This window comes from Pristis pectinata, chromosome 17, assembly GCF_009764475.1.
Source record: "Pristis pectinata isolate sPriPec2 chromosome 17, sPriPec2.1.pri, whole genome shotgun sequence".
NCBI classification, from domain to species: Eukaryota; Metazoa; Chordata; class Chondrichthyes; order Rhinopristiformes; family Pristidae; genus Pristis; species Pristis pectinata.
The window spans coordinates 29,963,238-29,978,973 of record NC_067421.1 but is presented as its reverse complement, the minus strand read 5'-3'; the positions used below and the strand labels follow the sequence as shown (position 1 = coordinate 29,978,973).

Here is a 15,736-nt window from a genome sequence, read left to right as displayed (position 1 = left end):
CAAGTAGAGTGGCCACAATCACTATGATCAATTGGTTGTGACTAATATTCTCACATTAGTTAATAACATGGAAAAATCATTTTCTCTATTTTTCACAAATGCAAGCTTAAGGGAATGGGATTATGCTACTTTAATTTATCAGTAAAGAGATGTATCAGTGACCCTCATTCATAATCAATAATACAAACCCTCAGGGCTCTTGAAACATTCCAGAGAAGTCCCACAAAGATAATCCCTTTTGTCATAGAAAAATAATGAGGGAAGAATTGAAGAAATTGGGCTTGATTTTTTTCTTTGACACTTTGAATGAACCTTATAGAGGTGCAAGAGGTTCTTACTGGTGTAAAAAAAATAACAGTCCAGAGAATGGCATTTTGAGTTCATTCATGACTCCGCAACAAGAAGATGTGTACAAGCAGTTAAGCAAATTCAGGACTAATGTCAGATAGTACTTCCTCTCACAGAGACTAATTAGTACTTGTATTGTCTATAAGGTAGAGGCACAGAAGTCAAAAATTATAATCATACAGTGGACATTAGATGCTGTGATTGAAGGAGCATGGATTTCTCAGCAGGGATGAGCCAAATGAGCTCAATAGCCATCCTCAACAAGTACTGATCTTTGTAGAAACTCCGATTGTGTGACATTGCAAAGACTGCCTCCCTATGGTGTTATCGCTCCTCCATATACATCAAGAGTTGTTTTCTGGGCAAATATAACAACCATTTGGAGGCAGAAGTATACCATAGTCAGCAATGTGATGTACAGTTTATTTCTCTTTGATGGTTAAGTGAAGACATTTAGTTAGAATATTAGAAGGCTTTTTAGAGATCTTTGGCATCACTTAAATAGGAACATTATATGTGAGGAACAGCACCTCCCATTATGTAGCACATCTGCTTGTCAATCAAGATTCCGATCTCAAGTCTCAGTGTTGGGTTTATAATATATGCTTCCTTCAAACCCAAGCAAAGCAGAGTAATAGAGAAACCCAAGAGGACACAGAGCTGCTGCAACGTGAAACTGTTATGTTCAACTCTCTAACTATGCTGCATGCATAGTTCATTTACATGCACTGCACTGCCTTTGTGCGTTTGGGAAGAAAGAGTGACTTGTATGTAAACATTATTTATATTTAACCTACTCGCAGGTTTTCAGAGATCCTTTGGTCTCCTCAAAGGAAAATGAGTCATTGCCATTGTACCAACTTCCTGATTTGAGCAAGGTGCCACTTTTTGACTCAATTCAACATAATCGTATGTTGTTTCTTTCGACCTTGACTGGATTGATATCTGGGGGATGAGGGTCGGTGTGGAATGATCAGAGTCACGTGGCCCTTTGTTCTCTTGCATAACTCTAACGGAAATTAAATGGTTTTCTTATGCACTTCTGCCTTCTACATATTAGTAAATCAGCAGTAGTGTATGCTGTTGAGGGATATGGGATCATTCTGCAGTTTAGCAGAGGTTTGCTGATTAGTCTCTCATTGTTGAACTTGAACAGCCCTCTTTTTTCTTTGACAATTCTTGATGATCTCTATATCACACAATTTGATGCTGAACAATATTGGAAAATATGTATGTGCATAGTACCATTTTGTTTCACCATCGCTTCCAGGTTTCCCTCCAAGTAGCACATTGTTGCTTCCAGGTTTCCCTCCAAGTAGCACATTGTCCTGACTTAGAAATATATCACTGATCCGTCCTTGCTGGGTCTATATCTTAGAACTTCGTTCCTCACTGAATGGTGGGATTACCTCCAGTAGAAGGACATAATAGCTTACTTTTTAAAAAAATTTTATTTACAGCGTGCTAACAGGCCCTTCCGGCCCAGCGAGTCCGCACCGCCCATTTTAAACCCAAATTGACCTACCCGTACGTCTTTGCAATGTGGGAGGAAACCAGAGCACCCGGAGGAAACCCACGCAGACACGGGAGAATGTACAAACTCCTTATAGACAGCGACGGGAATCGAACCCCGATCGCTGGCGCTGTAATAGTGTTGCACTAACCGCTACGCTACCGTGCCGCCCCACGGTACTTCTGCCTTCTTAAGGACATTTGGGAATGGGCAATAAATTCTGGCCTTACCAGTGATCCCTATATTCCAGATAATAAATTCAAAAAATCTTGTATTTAAATTTAACGATTAACTGCTAAACTTCTATCACCCTCTGTATCTAGAAATGTCAGAATCAGAATCCAGTTTATTATCACTGATGTACATCGTGAAATTTGTTGTATTGCGGCAGCAGTACAGTGCAAGACATAAAGACATAAAAGACATATTTCTTAGCTCCTACTTGAAAAACCTGACTGTAGTTGAAAGGCTGTGTTTCATAGTTTCAGCTTTCCCAAACTGCAGTTAGTTTCCTTCTTTCTACCATATTGGTTCCCTTTAGGATCTCGAACCCTTAAAATACATCAATCTTAATCTTCTAATACAACTCAGGTTTGTGTAATCTGCTGCTGTAGTTTACTTCATAAATTCACTCCAATAAATCTTCCAAACTCCAAGAAATATGGATCTGACCTTTACAGTGTTTTATCATAGGATATCCCTCTCATCCTGGGAATTATCCTAGTGAATCTCTTCTGGGTTGTCTCCAATGCCAGTATATTCTTATTTAAATTAGGGTACCGAAACTCTATAGAAAAAAAGGACTGCAGATGCTGGAATCTAGATGAAAAACACGATGATGCTGGAGGAAATCAGCAGGCCAGGCAGCATCTGTGGAGAAAAGCAGGCGATCAACGTTTCGGGTCAGGACCCTTCTTCAGGGCACATGAAGAAGGATCCTGACCCGAAACGTTGACCGCCTACTTTTCTCCACAGATGCTGCCTGGCCTGCTGAGTTCCTCCAGCATCATAGTGTTTTTACCAAAACCCTATGCAGTACTCCATGTGGCCTCACCAACACCTGTACAATCATAACAATACTTCTCTATTTCTAAACTCCAACCTCCTTGTGTAAAGGCCAACGTGCTCTTTGCCTTCCTACTTACTTGGTAACCTTTTGTGTTTTGTACTGCACTTCTTCTAAGGCCAATATATCCCTCCTAAATTACGGTATCCAGAAATGCTCACAGTATTCCAGATGTGGTTTTACCAGGGCTTTGTATAGTTACAGTGTGTTCTGTAATCCTCCTAGATTATAATTTTAATAATCTTCTAATCTCAATCATTGTAATCCTCCAGACCACCATTCCACTTGCCTTTTGATTATTTTCTCGACCTGTCCATTACATTTTAATGATCTATATGCATGGAACCCTCAGTGACATTCCACCTCATCAACATCAGAAAAGACAGATTAACTGATTATTCATCTCATTCCAGTCCACAGGATACAGTTAGTGCGGGATGGCTGACTGTAGTCATTCATTTCAAAACAATTCAGTATTATATGAAGGATATAAACTACAATGTAAATGCAAATCTCCATTCTTCCTTTGAGAATTGATGGCGGTATTGTATGTGCCTAAAAAGCTTTACTAGACAAACAATAATATTGGGTTAACAAGATGTGCTTAACAATAATAAATTCACATGTGACCTTTCCTCTAATAATCACTGATGGATTAATTTGAGATTCCTACAGGACCGTGGTGCAGCTGCCGATCCCCACGTGGTCACTTCAGCACTCACTGGTGGTGTTGGAATGGCCTCCAGAAGTTCATCTGTGAGTCAGTTTATAGAGTCCAACAGATGTGGAGCTGTATAATATAAAATGTATAAATAAACAATAGGCAGATAGTACCACAGATTTATTTTTTATTTTTTTGTTTTTAAGGATTTGACATTTGTGAAGCAGATTTATTGTGATATGATGCAGCTGTAGTAAGAAGCACTTAAACTACTAAGTTGTGGATGAATCATCCAAGATGCAGTATCATATTCATTTTACTAACAGTTCATAATTATATATTCAAGGGAATCCCATTGCATGTAAATGTTCAGAGGTAGATGACATTAGATGGTTCTAAAAGGAAGCTTTATTTTAAACTCAAGTGATACCTACCTAACTTCTTTTTCTGGTTGCTCTGCTGAATTTGTAACTGGTTTCATCGAGTCCTGTCCCCTTTTTAAATGCTGTGTTCACCCTGCTCCAAGACACCACCTTGACCCATCCATCTCTGCCGCTTCTGAAATCTACTTTTTCTGTTTAAAAATAAATCTTCAGTACATCATTGTCTCAAAAGCCACACTCACCTCTCCTGTGACTGTTTGTGTAAAGCTTTCTATCAGGTTTTTACCCAACGTGGGCTGAAATGCTGAAAATCAAAATCACAAATAACTGACATTGTGACTGGGATGTGTTTTCCTTCAACCACTGCAGCATTTGAAATGGTTGATTAAAGCATCCTTCACCATTGCTCTCTGCTGTCCAACTTGGTGGGCTGATGCTCTGAATTCTTTTCATGTTCAGATTATCTCCAGCAATGCCTTATTTTCCCATCTCAGGAATGTTAATTCCTAAGTTTTAAAGGATTTGTCTTCATTCCTTTCTCTTCCTTATCCTTGTGCTGTACTTCAACAAAATTGGTCAGCAATATGTGGTCAAGTTCCATCTGTATTCTCATGATTCTAGCACCATGTAGTCATTACCAGTGTGTGAGGTTACAGATTGTGTGGAATACATTTCTGATGCTGATAAAAGTCCACGCTGCCTCATGAATGCAACATTTTGAGATTCCAGATCTGTTCTGAGATGATCTCACCTTGTGCAGTGGTAATGCTAAATGGGATTGCACTCAATACGTGTCTGAGTCAGTAGATGCACTGATACTGTATCCCTTTACCTTTTAAATTTCTGTAGTTGCCTCCATCGAGATTTTTGTATAACTAGTAATGCTCATGTGATCTAATTGTGTCCACTTTGAAAGTTTTATATTGTGTGCCGTTTCCAGTGCCAACTTGTTTCAAATTGTGAATTTGATCTTTATTTGTGTTTGTGTAACAGTTTGCTGAATTTTCTCCATTTGATGGAGAAATTGCAGCTGTTTTCTGTAACAGTTATTGGCTGACATACACATGCAAGTATACACAGACACATACATGCACAAACATACATCAATGCATGAGCTCACAACAACAGTTACCAAGTTACAATATGCATAAATAAATAAATAAACACAGAAAGATGACATCATACTTTCATGGCCTTTAATAACAGGCAGAAAATTCAACAAAAGAAAGTAAAGGCAGAATTGGTAGCAACAAAAATTCTCTGCTTCATTTAAAATTTATTATGGTTGTATTGCAAATTTTTAATATTGATGCCACATCGAGTAAGGAAATATTAGGCCAGGTAGTCAAAAGTTTGGTTAAAAAGATAGTTTTTCAGGATTATCTCAAAGGAGGAACAGATGTTGGAGAGGATTTGGGAAGAGATTTTGGAATCTAGGGATTTGCCAGCTGCAGGTCATTGGTGGTACAACTAAATTAAGGATGATCAGGAGTACAGGTATTTCAGAGTGTTGTCAGGCAAGAGGAAAGTTCCTGGGATCTATGCAATTGTTTGGAAATAGTAATATGAAATTTAAAATGGGTTATTGTTTAATCTCAGAACAAGTGTAGATCGGTAAGCAGAGGATTATGGGGCATTTGAGTCTTAAGGTAAGATATGTTTATTAGTCACATGTACATCGAAACACACAGTGAAACACATCTTTTGCGTAGAGTGTTCTGGAGGCATCCCGCAAGTGTCGCCATGCTTCCAGCACCAATGTAGCATGCCCACAACTTCCTAACCTGTACGTCGTTGGAATGTGGGGGAAAACCGGAGCGCCCGGAGGTATTGCATTTATGACACAAGGAGGAGAGCATTGATGATCCCAAGTTTATGGAGGCCAGACTGTGGCAGGGCAGTTGGGAAGGTATAAAGTGGTCAAGTCTCCAGCATGTAAAGGATTCCGTCAGCTGCTGAGCTTGGGCAGTTGGGTCACGTTGTGGAAATAGGAATAATCAGTCATAGTAATGACAGGGATATGAGGTCAGAAGCCAAATTTGGGATTAATTAATGACAACAGATTTTTAAGCAATCTGATTCAGTTTTAGGCTGCTTTAAGGGAAAGGGATGGAGTTTATGCTAGAGAATTGAATTTGTAACACAGTTCTGTTAGTCTTCCCAATATGATGAAGTTTCTACAAGTTGAAAACTCCCTGAGAGAAGTTTATAAAGTTATGTGAGGCAGAGTAGATAGCCAGTATCTTTTTCCTAGGGTTGAAATGTCTAAACTAGAGGGCACGTGTTTAAGGTGAGGGGGGGAAAGTTCTAAGAATTTGCTACCAGGGATGGTGGTGGAGGCAGATATGATAGAGGCGTTTAAGGGGCTCTGAGACAGGCACATGAATATGTAGAGAATGGAGGGATATGGACAATGTGCAGAGAGAAGAGACTTTGTGTCATTAGCTTAGTTTGTATGGCACAACATCATGTGCTGAAGGGCCTGTTCCTGTGCTGTACTATGTTCTGTGTTCTATTTATTTGGAAGAACTTTATGTTCATTCAGTTTGACAGTTGGGAGACAGTGGGGGTTCAAAAGAAGTGGTGATGAATGATGTTTCCTGTCATTGACGTGTACATTGAAGTTTATGCTATGGTCTACAGCACTCTAACCTTGCAGCTAAGAAGGCAGTAATTCTTCTGTATAAAAATGCTAGATGAGCAACTCTCAGATCACATAAGTTTTGCTCATCAATCCTTATTTTGACAGGTTCGCTGTTTTATGTAGGATTTATGTGTTTTATTTTGCAAAATGTTTCAGAAACATTTGTGTTGTTACCTGCTTATGTGATGTGGGTATCTTTATTTCTGCAGGATGTGTTCAAACAGTGAAACGGAGAGTGAGGCTGGAGACCTTCTTGATCAGCAGTTTGAAGAGATGAACAATAAACTGACTTCCATCACTGATCCAACAGGGTTCCTTAGAATGGTCAGCAGGAACAACCTCTTCAATAGGTAAGGACAATTTACAAATGCATTTTCTTAAAATGACAACGTAGCTGTATGTGCTTTCTCATTCACTGGGCATACAATTATAATATCCTGATAAAATACACTGATATTATGTATTGCAAAGAGACTTCGGCATGAAAGTAAGTGATTTACATGCTTTATCAGGAATAAAAATAATAGAGTATTCGTACCATGAGAAATACATTGGTATAGAAATGACTGTTATATTTTATTATCATTACCATCCCATATCTGCTTTTGTGTTTAACTACTAAGCTAGGAAAATACACCACAGGATGGAACACTACATGAACCAACCAGTTCCATCAAGCAGCATGTTGGTGTGCAACATTCAGTGAGTCAGAGTTCCTGAAGATCTTTCACCAAGCATTACGACCCTCTTTAGTGCTCATAGTTTAAGCCCATCAACAAGCATCTTGCCTTCAGCTGTTGAATAAACAAAATTGGCACAGCTGGACTTTGTTTCAAAATTTTATTCTTCAAGATACACTTGCTTTTCAAGTTTATTCTTGAGATTACGGTGTTGCTTGCAAGGGAATGTGGTAAAGGTGCTGCCATGTAGGGTGATTCAGGGGATGGACCTCCAGGAACATAGCACTGTCATATTTGGACATTGTATTGAGCAGCTAAACATTCCTGGTGGAACTCGGAAGTAAAAACAGAAAATGCTGGAGATCCTTAGGCACCCTCTGTGGAAAGAGAAATGGTTAATGATTCAGGATGAAAAACACGATGATGCTGGAGGAACTCAGCAGGCCAGGCAGCATCCGTGGAGAAAAGCAGGCGGTCAACATTTTGGGTCAGGATCCTTCCTGAGGACCGAAGATAGGAAAAGGGGGAGCCAATATATTGCAGGGAAAAGCAGAGCAGAGATGGGTGGACAAAAGAGGGGAGGTGGGGTGGGCACAAGGTGGTGATGGGTAGCTGCAGGTAAGAGATAGTGATGGGCAGGTGTAGGGGTGGAGGGGAGAGCAGATCCACAGGGGGATGGGTCAAAAGTAAGGAGTAAAAAAAAAGTAGGGGGTAGAAAAAAGAGAGAGAGTCTAGGAAAGGGAAGCAAAGAAGAGGCATGGTTGGGGGAGGGTGAAGGGGTGTGGGGATTGCTTAAAGTGGGACAATTCAATGTTTATGCCATTTGGCTGCAAGGTTCCAAGATGGAAAATGAGGTGCTGTTCCTCCATTTTGCGATTTAGGTCCAGGACCCTTTGTCAGAAGTGAGAAAGGGAGAAAAACAAGTTAGTTGCAGTAGGAAAAAGATGGGGGAAGGAATGGTAGAACAAAGTGAATATCTCCAGTCCAAATGGGTTCATAGGAGTTGTTGGCAGCACATTAAGCTTCTTTGTCTGAGTAACCTGTTGTAAATGGTGAGACTGTGGGATATGCCCAGCATGCTAGACTATACGAATTGAATAGGTAATACTAAATTAAAGTGATAATAGGGTGACAAAATATAGAAGAATTCAGTGGGTCAAGCAGCAACTGTGGAGGCAAAAGGTGTAAGTTGATGTTTCAGGACCTTCTGAGTCTCCCTGCAGATTTCTGAATCACCATACACCGATGTCAGATTTACATTATTGTTTATTTTCCAAAGTACCATGCAAGGTGCCTCAAATCATCCCAGAGGACTACATGGAACCTTTCTGTTCATTATGAACTCCACAATATAAGGCTCAGCCTTAAAGAATCTTTTCATACTGTCCTAAAGGAAAATCAGAGGCTGAGCCTCTGCTTATTTGTTCCTGTTTCTCTGTTGCCATGAATTTCTGCATCTGAAAAATAACTCATTGGTTATACAGAACTGGAAGCATAAAATATGTATGCTATTTGCCTCATTATTTGGAGGTGGAGATATCTGAGATTAGCCATGATTAACAGTGCTTGACAGACACTGTTTGTTCATTGATTTAAATATGACTTTTGGAGGTGTATCCTCAGGGAGGTATCCTCTGCTCAGTGTACCTTTTCACCTTTTTTGAATGCTACTTTCAAACTGAACACTGTTCTCTCAACTCTCTTGGTGGTTTGAGAACAATTATTTGCCATGGTGGGTGTACATTCAGCATGTCCTGTACATAGACGTACAGTTCAAGCTAATATGAGTCACCAAGAGCTCTTGCTTGCTTTTTGCACACCTTATCTCTGCTTCTGTTAATGCCCTTGATGCAGAGTCAGCTGGTTGTTTGTTCTGTGGTATGCAGTGTGGTTACTCCAAATCCAGACTGAGATGTTGCTCTAGATCTAGTGTTTCAGTAAACCTGTTTCATTTCACTACAATTAGTTTTTCTGTTCTATCACAGTACGCCTGATGGTATTGCTGCCTGAAGTAGTCCTTGGTTATTTGCTTACAGCTATTCAACACGTGTATCATGATTCCAACAGATGGTGTTCTGTTAATTGCATCATTATTATGATACTGGATATTATCCATGCTTAAACATGTCTTTCTGTCCAACAGAGGGTCTTGTAGTCATGCCATCTTTGAGCTTACAGTCCAACTTGGATTTGTAGTCTCCAGGTAGAAACAACAGTTGTACCTGCCCTGTAACAGGAAGAGAAGCTTCATTATAAGATAGAATCATCGACTTTTGTGGTTGCACCTTTGTAAATTTAAAATCTTTGGTTGCTTTCTTGTAGAAGTGGAATTAAAATTCATTGGAGTCACAAAATTACTTGAAATCTCAGGTAATTTCCTGACTGTAATTTAAGTATAAAACGTTCCTCATCATCCAAACCTAAAGCCTGACCTCATTGTTATTGAAAACTATGGTTCCTGGTTCCACGTCAGTTGCTCTGGCTGTCTGGTTATGTGCAGATGACTATTTTCTATGGCATTTTTTCACAAAATGATTGATTTGTTTTTTTTTTACCAAAAATGAGGCGCCATTTTCTACTGTGAAACTTGTGTTTCCTTCCACATTTCTGTTGCCTGTGTGTCCTTGGGATTTTTGTAAACTTAGTGTTTTCTTTCTTCACCCATGGCATTTCCCTTGCGGGTCAGGTACCGCACTCACACTCTGTCCTGTTGAATTACTAATCACTTTGAATCGAAACTCCATGATTACATTGCATGACACATCTCATCTATTTTTTTCTAAGGTCGGGTTAGTTTCTTGAAGCAATCTTTCTCCTCAATTCTATACATTTCTCCTTCTAAGTATTTCTTCCAGTGTAATTGCATGAAACTCACTTCTTTTGATGAGTTTTCGCAATGCTGTTCTGCATTAGTCATGTGATTCACCAGTCTCTTACTTTCTATTGATTTTGTACTTCTCAAATTGTTGGCAGTACCAAGAGAAATTCCTCAGCACAGATACTATCTTGTACGTATCCCCTCGTGGAATAACTTCCACGCACTTCTGCCCCTCTCATGGACTTCCGTCTTCTGCTCCAGCTCGGTTTTCATGATTCTATCAAATATCTCACTTTTCTACAACTTTTTCATCATGTAGATCAAGTGGTAGAACTTTTTTTGAATCCATCACGCAAATAACTAAGTTTTCAAGTAACTTTCAATCATGTTCACCAAAATAAAGTGAGGAGTGTTTTAAACAATTGCATACACCTGTTGTCACCACATATCTATTCCTCCTTAAAAATAGGCATAACAAAGTTTGTTACAAAAAGGAAATCAATTTTTATTTCAGGTAAAACTTGGGAGATGTGCACTTTAGAGACTGCTTTGTTTGCTGCTTCACAGAAGCACTCCCAAGAATTCTGTGGAAGAATGTAAATAAATAAACTCACTCATGTGGTCTAAATAACAAGATTTAGTTGGTGAAATCATAGATCTCCTTACATACCCGTGTCCTTAGTGTATTGTGAGGTGGGGGGGAATGCTTCTACTTACACCCTCCCACATGTGCTATTGGTCACAAAATAAAGAAATTCTTTGATTATCCCTAGTGTGAGCTACTTCATCTTTGAGTCGTCTAACCAAAGAGAAAGGGAACAAATGTTGACCTGAAGCATGAAGGAATTTTGGAAAGAACTCCAGTGCAAATATTGTGTGTGCCGTACGTCAGCTGTGCAGAGTTTATCTGGCTGTAAATGAATGGATTTAAAAGGAAGCATGAAGATTTAGTAAAAGAGTACACTATATCTGCTTGGCTGGTACAATATCACTTTGGCCCAGTTTTCAACTACACATCCAATAGTTTGCAGGACTCTTTAGATTACATTTTCGCAGTTTGAGATTGCTGCAGTAAATCCTATTGCCTCCTTAAAGGTGTGAGCCCCCTCACTTAAGGCTATGCTAAACATGCTGGCAGCCTGTGAAGTACCTGAGTGTCTCTCCAATGCTCAGTATAATTCCTACTGTGTGTAATTACATGACAAAGCAGCAGGTGAAGAAATTTCAAATGCCAGTTTATTTATGGTCACAACAAGCAAAATTTGGGTATGGAAGAAGAATAACATTTACTTTGCAATGAATTGGACAAGGAAGCATAGTTTTGGAAAAACTGGTGATAACATTTCAATATTTGTTAGAGACACAAGAAATTCTGCAGATGCTGGATATATCTGGAGCAGTACACAACAAAAAAGTGCTGGAGGAACTCAGCAGGTCAGACAGCATCCATGACATTTCGGGCTGAGACCCTTCATCAGGACTTTTTGTTAGGCCTTTAGAATAATCTTGAATCTGGTTATGTGCCAGGAGTTTGCAGCATCCATGATATGCCGATACTCTTAAAAGATACAGGAAATAAAATTAATATCAAGAATTAGTCATTGAACCATTAACGTAGATTAGAACACCAGACACTAACATATGCCTTCCTAAAACAGCAAATACCACCTCATTCTTTCACTGACAACCCACATATTCAACCTAAGGTTTCCCAGTCCACTTTCTTGTACATCTGCTCATATTATCTCATAAAATTATAGAGACGTACAACACAGAAACAGGCTCTACAGAGTATTGAGTCCATGCCAGTCATCAAGCACCCATTTACACTGAACCTACATTATTTTCATTTTCTATTCTCCCCACATTCCCATCAATTCCCCCAGTTTCCACCACCTGCCTACCCACTAGGTGAGTAATTTCTTGGTCTTGTTTGGTATTTAACAAACCATCATTGTGGAGAGATACTTGATGGCTTGGATATGGGACTGTCTTGAAAACAAACTGTCTCATCTTTGTTTATTGCAGCTAGCCAGACCCCATGGAATTGGAAGTAACCTGATTACATGGACTAGTATTCGTCAGGGAATGGAGATCTGGATTAGGGATAAAGTGTTCTCTGAATGAAGGAATATGACAAGTGTTGTTTCCCCAGGGATCTGTACTGAGTTCTCAATTTTTAGCATATAAAAATGAATTGCATGAAAGAAGATAGTTGTTTGGAGACTACACTAAGGAGGCACAATAATTTGTGTAATTTGAGACAGGATCTTTGTAAATGGATTTAGATTGGTTGAATGAAAGGACAGAACTGCAGTGGAGATTCATTGTGGGAAAGTGTGAAGTCATCTGGTTTATATTTAAGAAAAAAAGAATTGAAATGCTGGTAGCATATGCCAAGGAGTTTTAGTGGAGCAAAAGGACTTGTATGTGCGTTTGCAAAATCAATAACAATACACGTGTACAAACAGTCAACAGAAAGGAAAACAAAAATAGCCAATGAATGAAAATCGAAAAATTCCAGCAGAAATCTGAAATAAAGCAGAAAATGCTAGAAACACTCAGCAGGTCAGGCAGCATCTGTAGAAAGAGAAACAGCTACCATCTTAGATTGAAGATCTTTCCTCAGAACTGGGAAAGATAGAAAAACAAGTTAGTTTTAAATTGCATAGGAAGTGGGGGGAATGGATAGGACAAAGGGAATATCTGTAATAGGATGAGACCAGGGCTGTTGTAAAGATAAGTAATATAGATGAGTTAATGACGGCAGGTAAAGAATAATATAATACAGACTATGGAGAGTAAAATGTTGTGAAGTGCAGGGCTGTTGGACATGTCCAGCAGGTCAGACTGTGTGAATGGGGAGAAGAAAATGGAGCCAATATCACAGATAGATGGCTTACAGTGAAAATGGCCACTTTTGATACAGATAGAGAAAGCGAGTTATTGGAAGTTGTGGACTTTGATACAAATCCAGAAGGCTGCAACATGCCCAGATGGAAGATGAGGTGCTGTTCATCAAGCTTATATTGAGCCTCATTGTAGTAGTGTAGAAGGCCACAGACAGGTGCTTCTCTACACTGGAGACACCAAACACATATTGAGTGACTGCTTTGCCACAGCACCCATGTTCAATCTGCAAGACAGACACTGAACTTCTGTTGCCTGCCACTTTAATTCCCACTCTGGCCTATTTGTCTGCACTCAGTCACTAATCTGTGATGTGCCTCTTCCCATCTTCTCTACAACTTGCTTTTCCCATCTTCCCAGTTCTGATGAAAAGTCTTTGACCTAAAGCATAAACTCTGTTTCATTTTCCACAAATAGTGCCCAACCTGCTGCATGGTTCCAGAATTTACTGTTTTAATTTTAGGCCACAGAATATTGGCCCTTATTTCAAGGTGACAGAGTTTCAAAAGTGATGTTTCACTTGTTCAGTAATTTGATAAAGTCCCATCTGGAGAACTGTATTCAGTTTCAGACACCTCCCATCAGCGAAGATGTATTGGTGTTCAAAGGTGTACTGTGAAGGTTTACCAGGATGTGTGAGGGCAAGTTGCACAACTTGACTTGTTTGCATTTAGGATGCCAGAGTTGACCTTATGGAGGTACTTAAAATGATAAAGTGATTCAATGGAGAAAATGGAGAAGTATTTCCCCTGAAGTGGGGATCGAGAAGGAGTATTACATAAATTGATTTCACTCTCATTTCTAAATCAAAATGTTGTGAGTTCAGATCTACTCTAGGATTTGAACACCCAGCCACTTAAAAGATGACATCTTACAGATCTCAAGGCAAATGAGGGCCTGCCTACCTAGTTGCCTGATCAGTAGATGTACAGTATCCTGCGGCATTAATTAAAGAATTTGACCAATATAAGCAGTGAATTTCTCCCTTAATATTCTTCCCTTAATCAACATTACCAAAAGCAGATTAACTCGTAATTCATCGTATTATCTTACGGAAGTAGGCTGTCGCAATGAATTACTGCACTTCAAAAATAACAAATTGGTTGTAAAGAACTTCAGGATGTTGAAGTTGTGATAAGACACAATATAAATAGTCTTTCTTCCTTTTCTCCATATTCCTCAAGACCTTGTATTGTGTCTTCAGGGACATAAGGACTTGTGTTGTAAGACCTACTTAGACCACAGTGTTGGTATTGGTATTGGTTTATTATTGTCACTTGTACTGAGGTACAGTGAAAAGCTTGTCTTACGAACCGATTGTACGGGTCAATTCATTACACAGTGCAGTTACATTGAGTTAGTACAGAGTGCATTGATGTAGTGCAGGTAAAAACAATTACAGTACAGAGTAAAGTGTCACAGCTACAGAGAAAGTGCAGTACAATAAGGTGCAAGGTCACAACAAGGTAGGTTGTGAGGTCAGAGTCCATCTCATTGTATAAGGGAGCAATTCAATAGTCTTATCACAGTGGGGTAGAAGCTGTCCTTAAGTCTGGTGGTACATGTCCTCAGGCTCCTGTATCTTCTACCCGATGGAAGAGGAGAGAAGAGAGAATGTCCTGGGTGGGTGGGGTCTTTGATTATGCTGGCTGCTTCACCAAGACAACGAGAGGTAAAGACAGAGTCCAAGTAGGGGAGGCTGGTGTCCGTGATGTGCTGGGCTGTGTCCACAACTCTCTGCAGCTTCTTGCGGTCCTGGGCAGAGCGGTTGCTGTACCAAGCCATGATACATCCAAATAGGATGCTTTCTATGGTGCATTGGTAAAAATTGGTGAGGGTCAAAGGGGACAAACCAAATTTCTTTAGCCTCCGGAGGAAGTAGAGGCGCTGGTGAGCTTTCTTGGCTGTGGCATCTACGTGATTTGACCAGGACAGGCTGTTGGTGATGTTCACTCCCAGGAACTTGAAGCTGTCAACCCTCTCAACCTCAGCACCATTGATGTAGACAGGTGCATGTACACAACCCCCTTTCCTGAAGTCAATGACCAGCTCTTTAGTTTCGTTGACATTGAGGGAAAGGTTGTTGTCATGACATTATTCCACTAAGCTCTCTATCTCCTTCCTGTACTCCGACTCATCGCTGTTGGAGATACGACCTACAACGGTGGTATCATCTGCAAACTTGTGGATGGAGTTAGAGCAGAATCTGGCCACACAGTCCTGAGTGTATAGGGAGTAGAGGGCTGAGGACGCAGCCTTGTGGGGCACCAGTGTTGAGAATAATTGTGCCGGAGGTATTGCTGCCTATCCTCACTGATTGCAGTCTGTTTGTTAGAAAGTCAAGGATCCAGTTACAGAGGGAGGTGTTGAGTCCTTGGTCTCAGAGTTTGGTGACAAGCTTGCTTGGAATTATTGTATTGAAGGCAGAGCTGTAGTCAATAAACAATAGTCTAACGTAGGTGTCTTTACTGTCCAGATGCTCCAGAGCTGAGTGTAGGGCCAGGGAGATAGCATCCGCTGTAGACCTGTTTCGCCGATAGGCGAATTGCAATGGGTGCAGGTTGTCTGGTAGGCTGGAATTGATGCGTATTCATTCAGTATTCATTTATATGCAGTCCTTGTGAAGCCTTGAGTACTGAACCAGACCTTGTTACGCCTCTGGCTGGAGGTGACTGGTTTTGGGTGGCAAACAACATTAGCTTTTCCTTGTCTG

General features: G+C 40.0%; 1 protein-coding gene across 1 annotated transcript in view; it reads left to right on the top strand.

Moving 5' to 3' along the window:
* LOC127579325 (tetratricopeptide repeat protein 28-like) overlaps positions 1-15,736 on the top strand; it is a 603,896-nt gene that overhangs the window by 487,847 nt on the left and 100,313 nt on the right. The window contains 1 exon segment of the mRNA XM_052032043.1: positions 6,825-6,965. Within this exon segment, the coding sequence (XP_051888003.1) occupies positions 6,825-6,965 (141 nt within the window).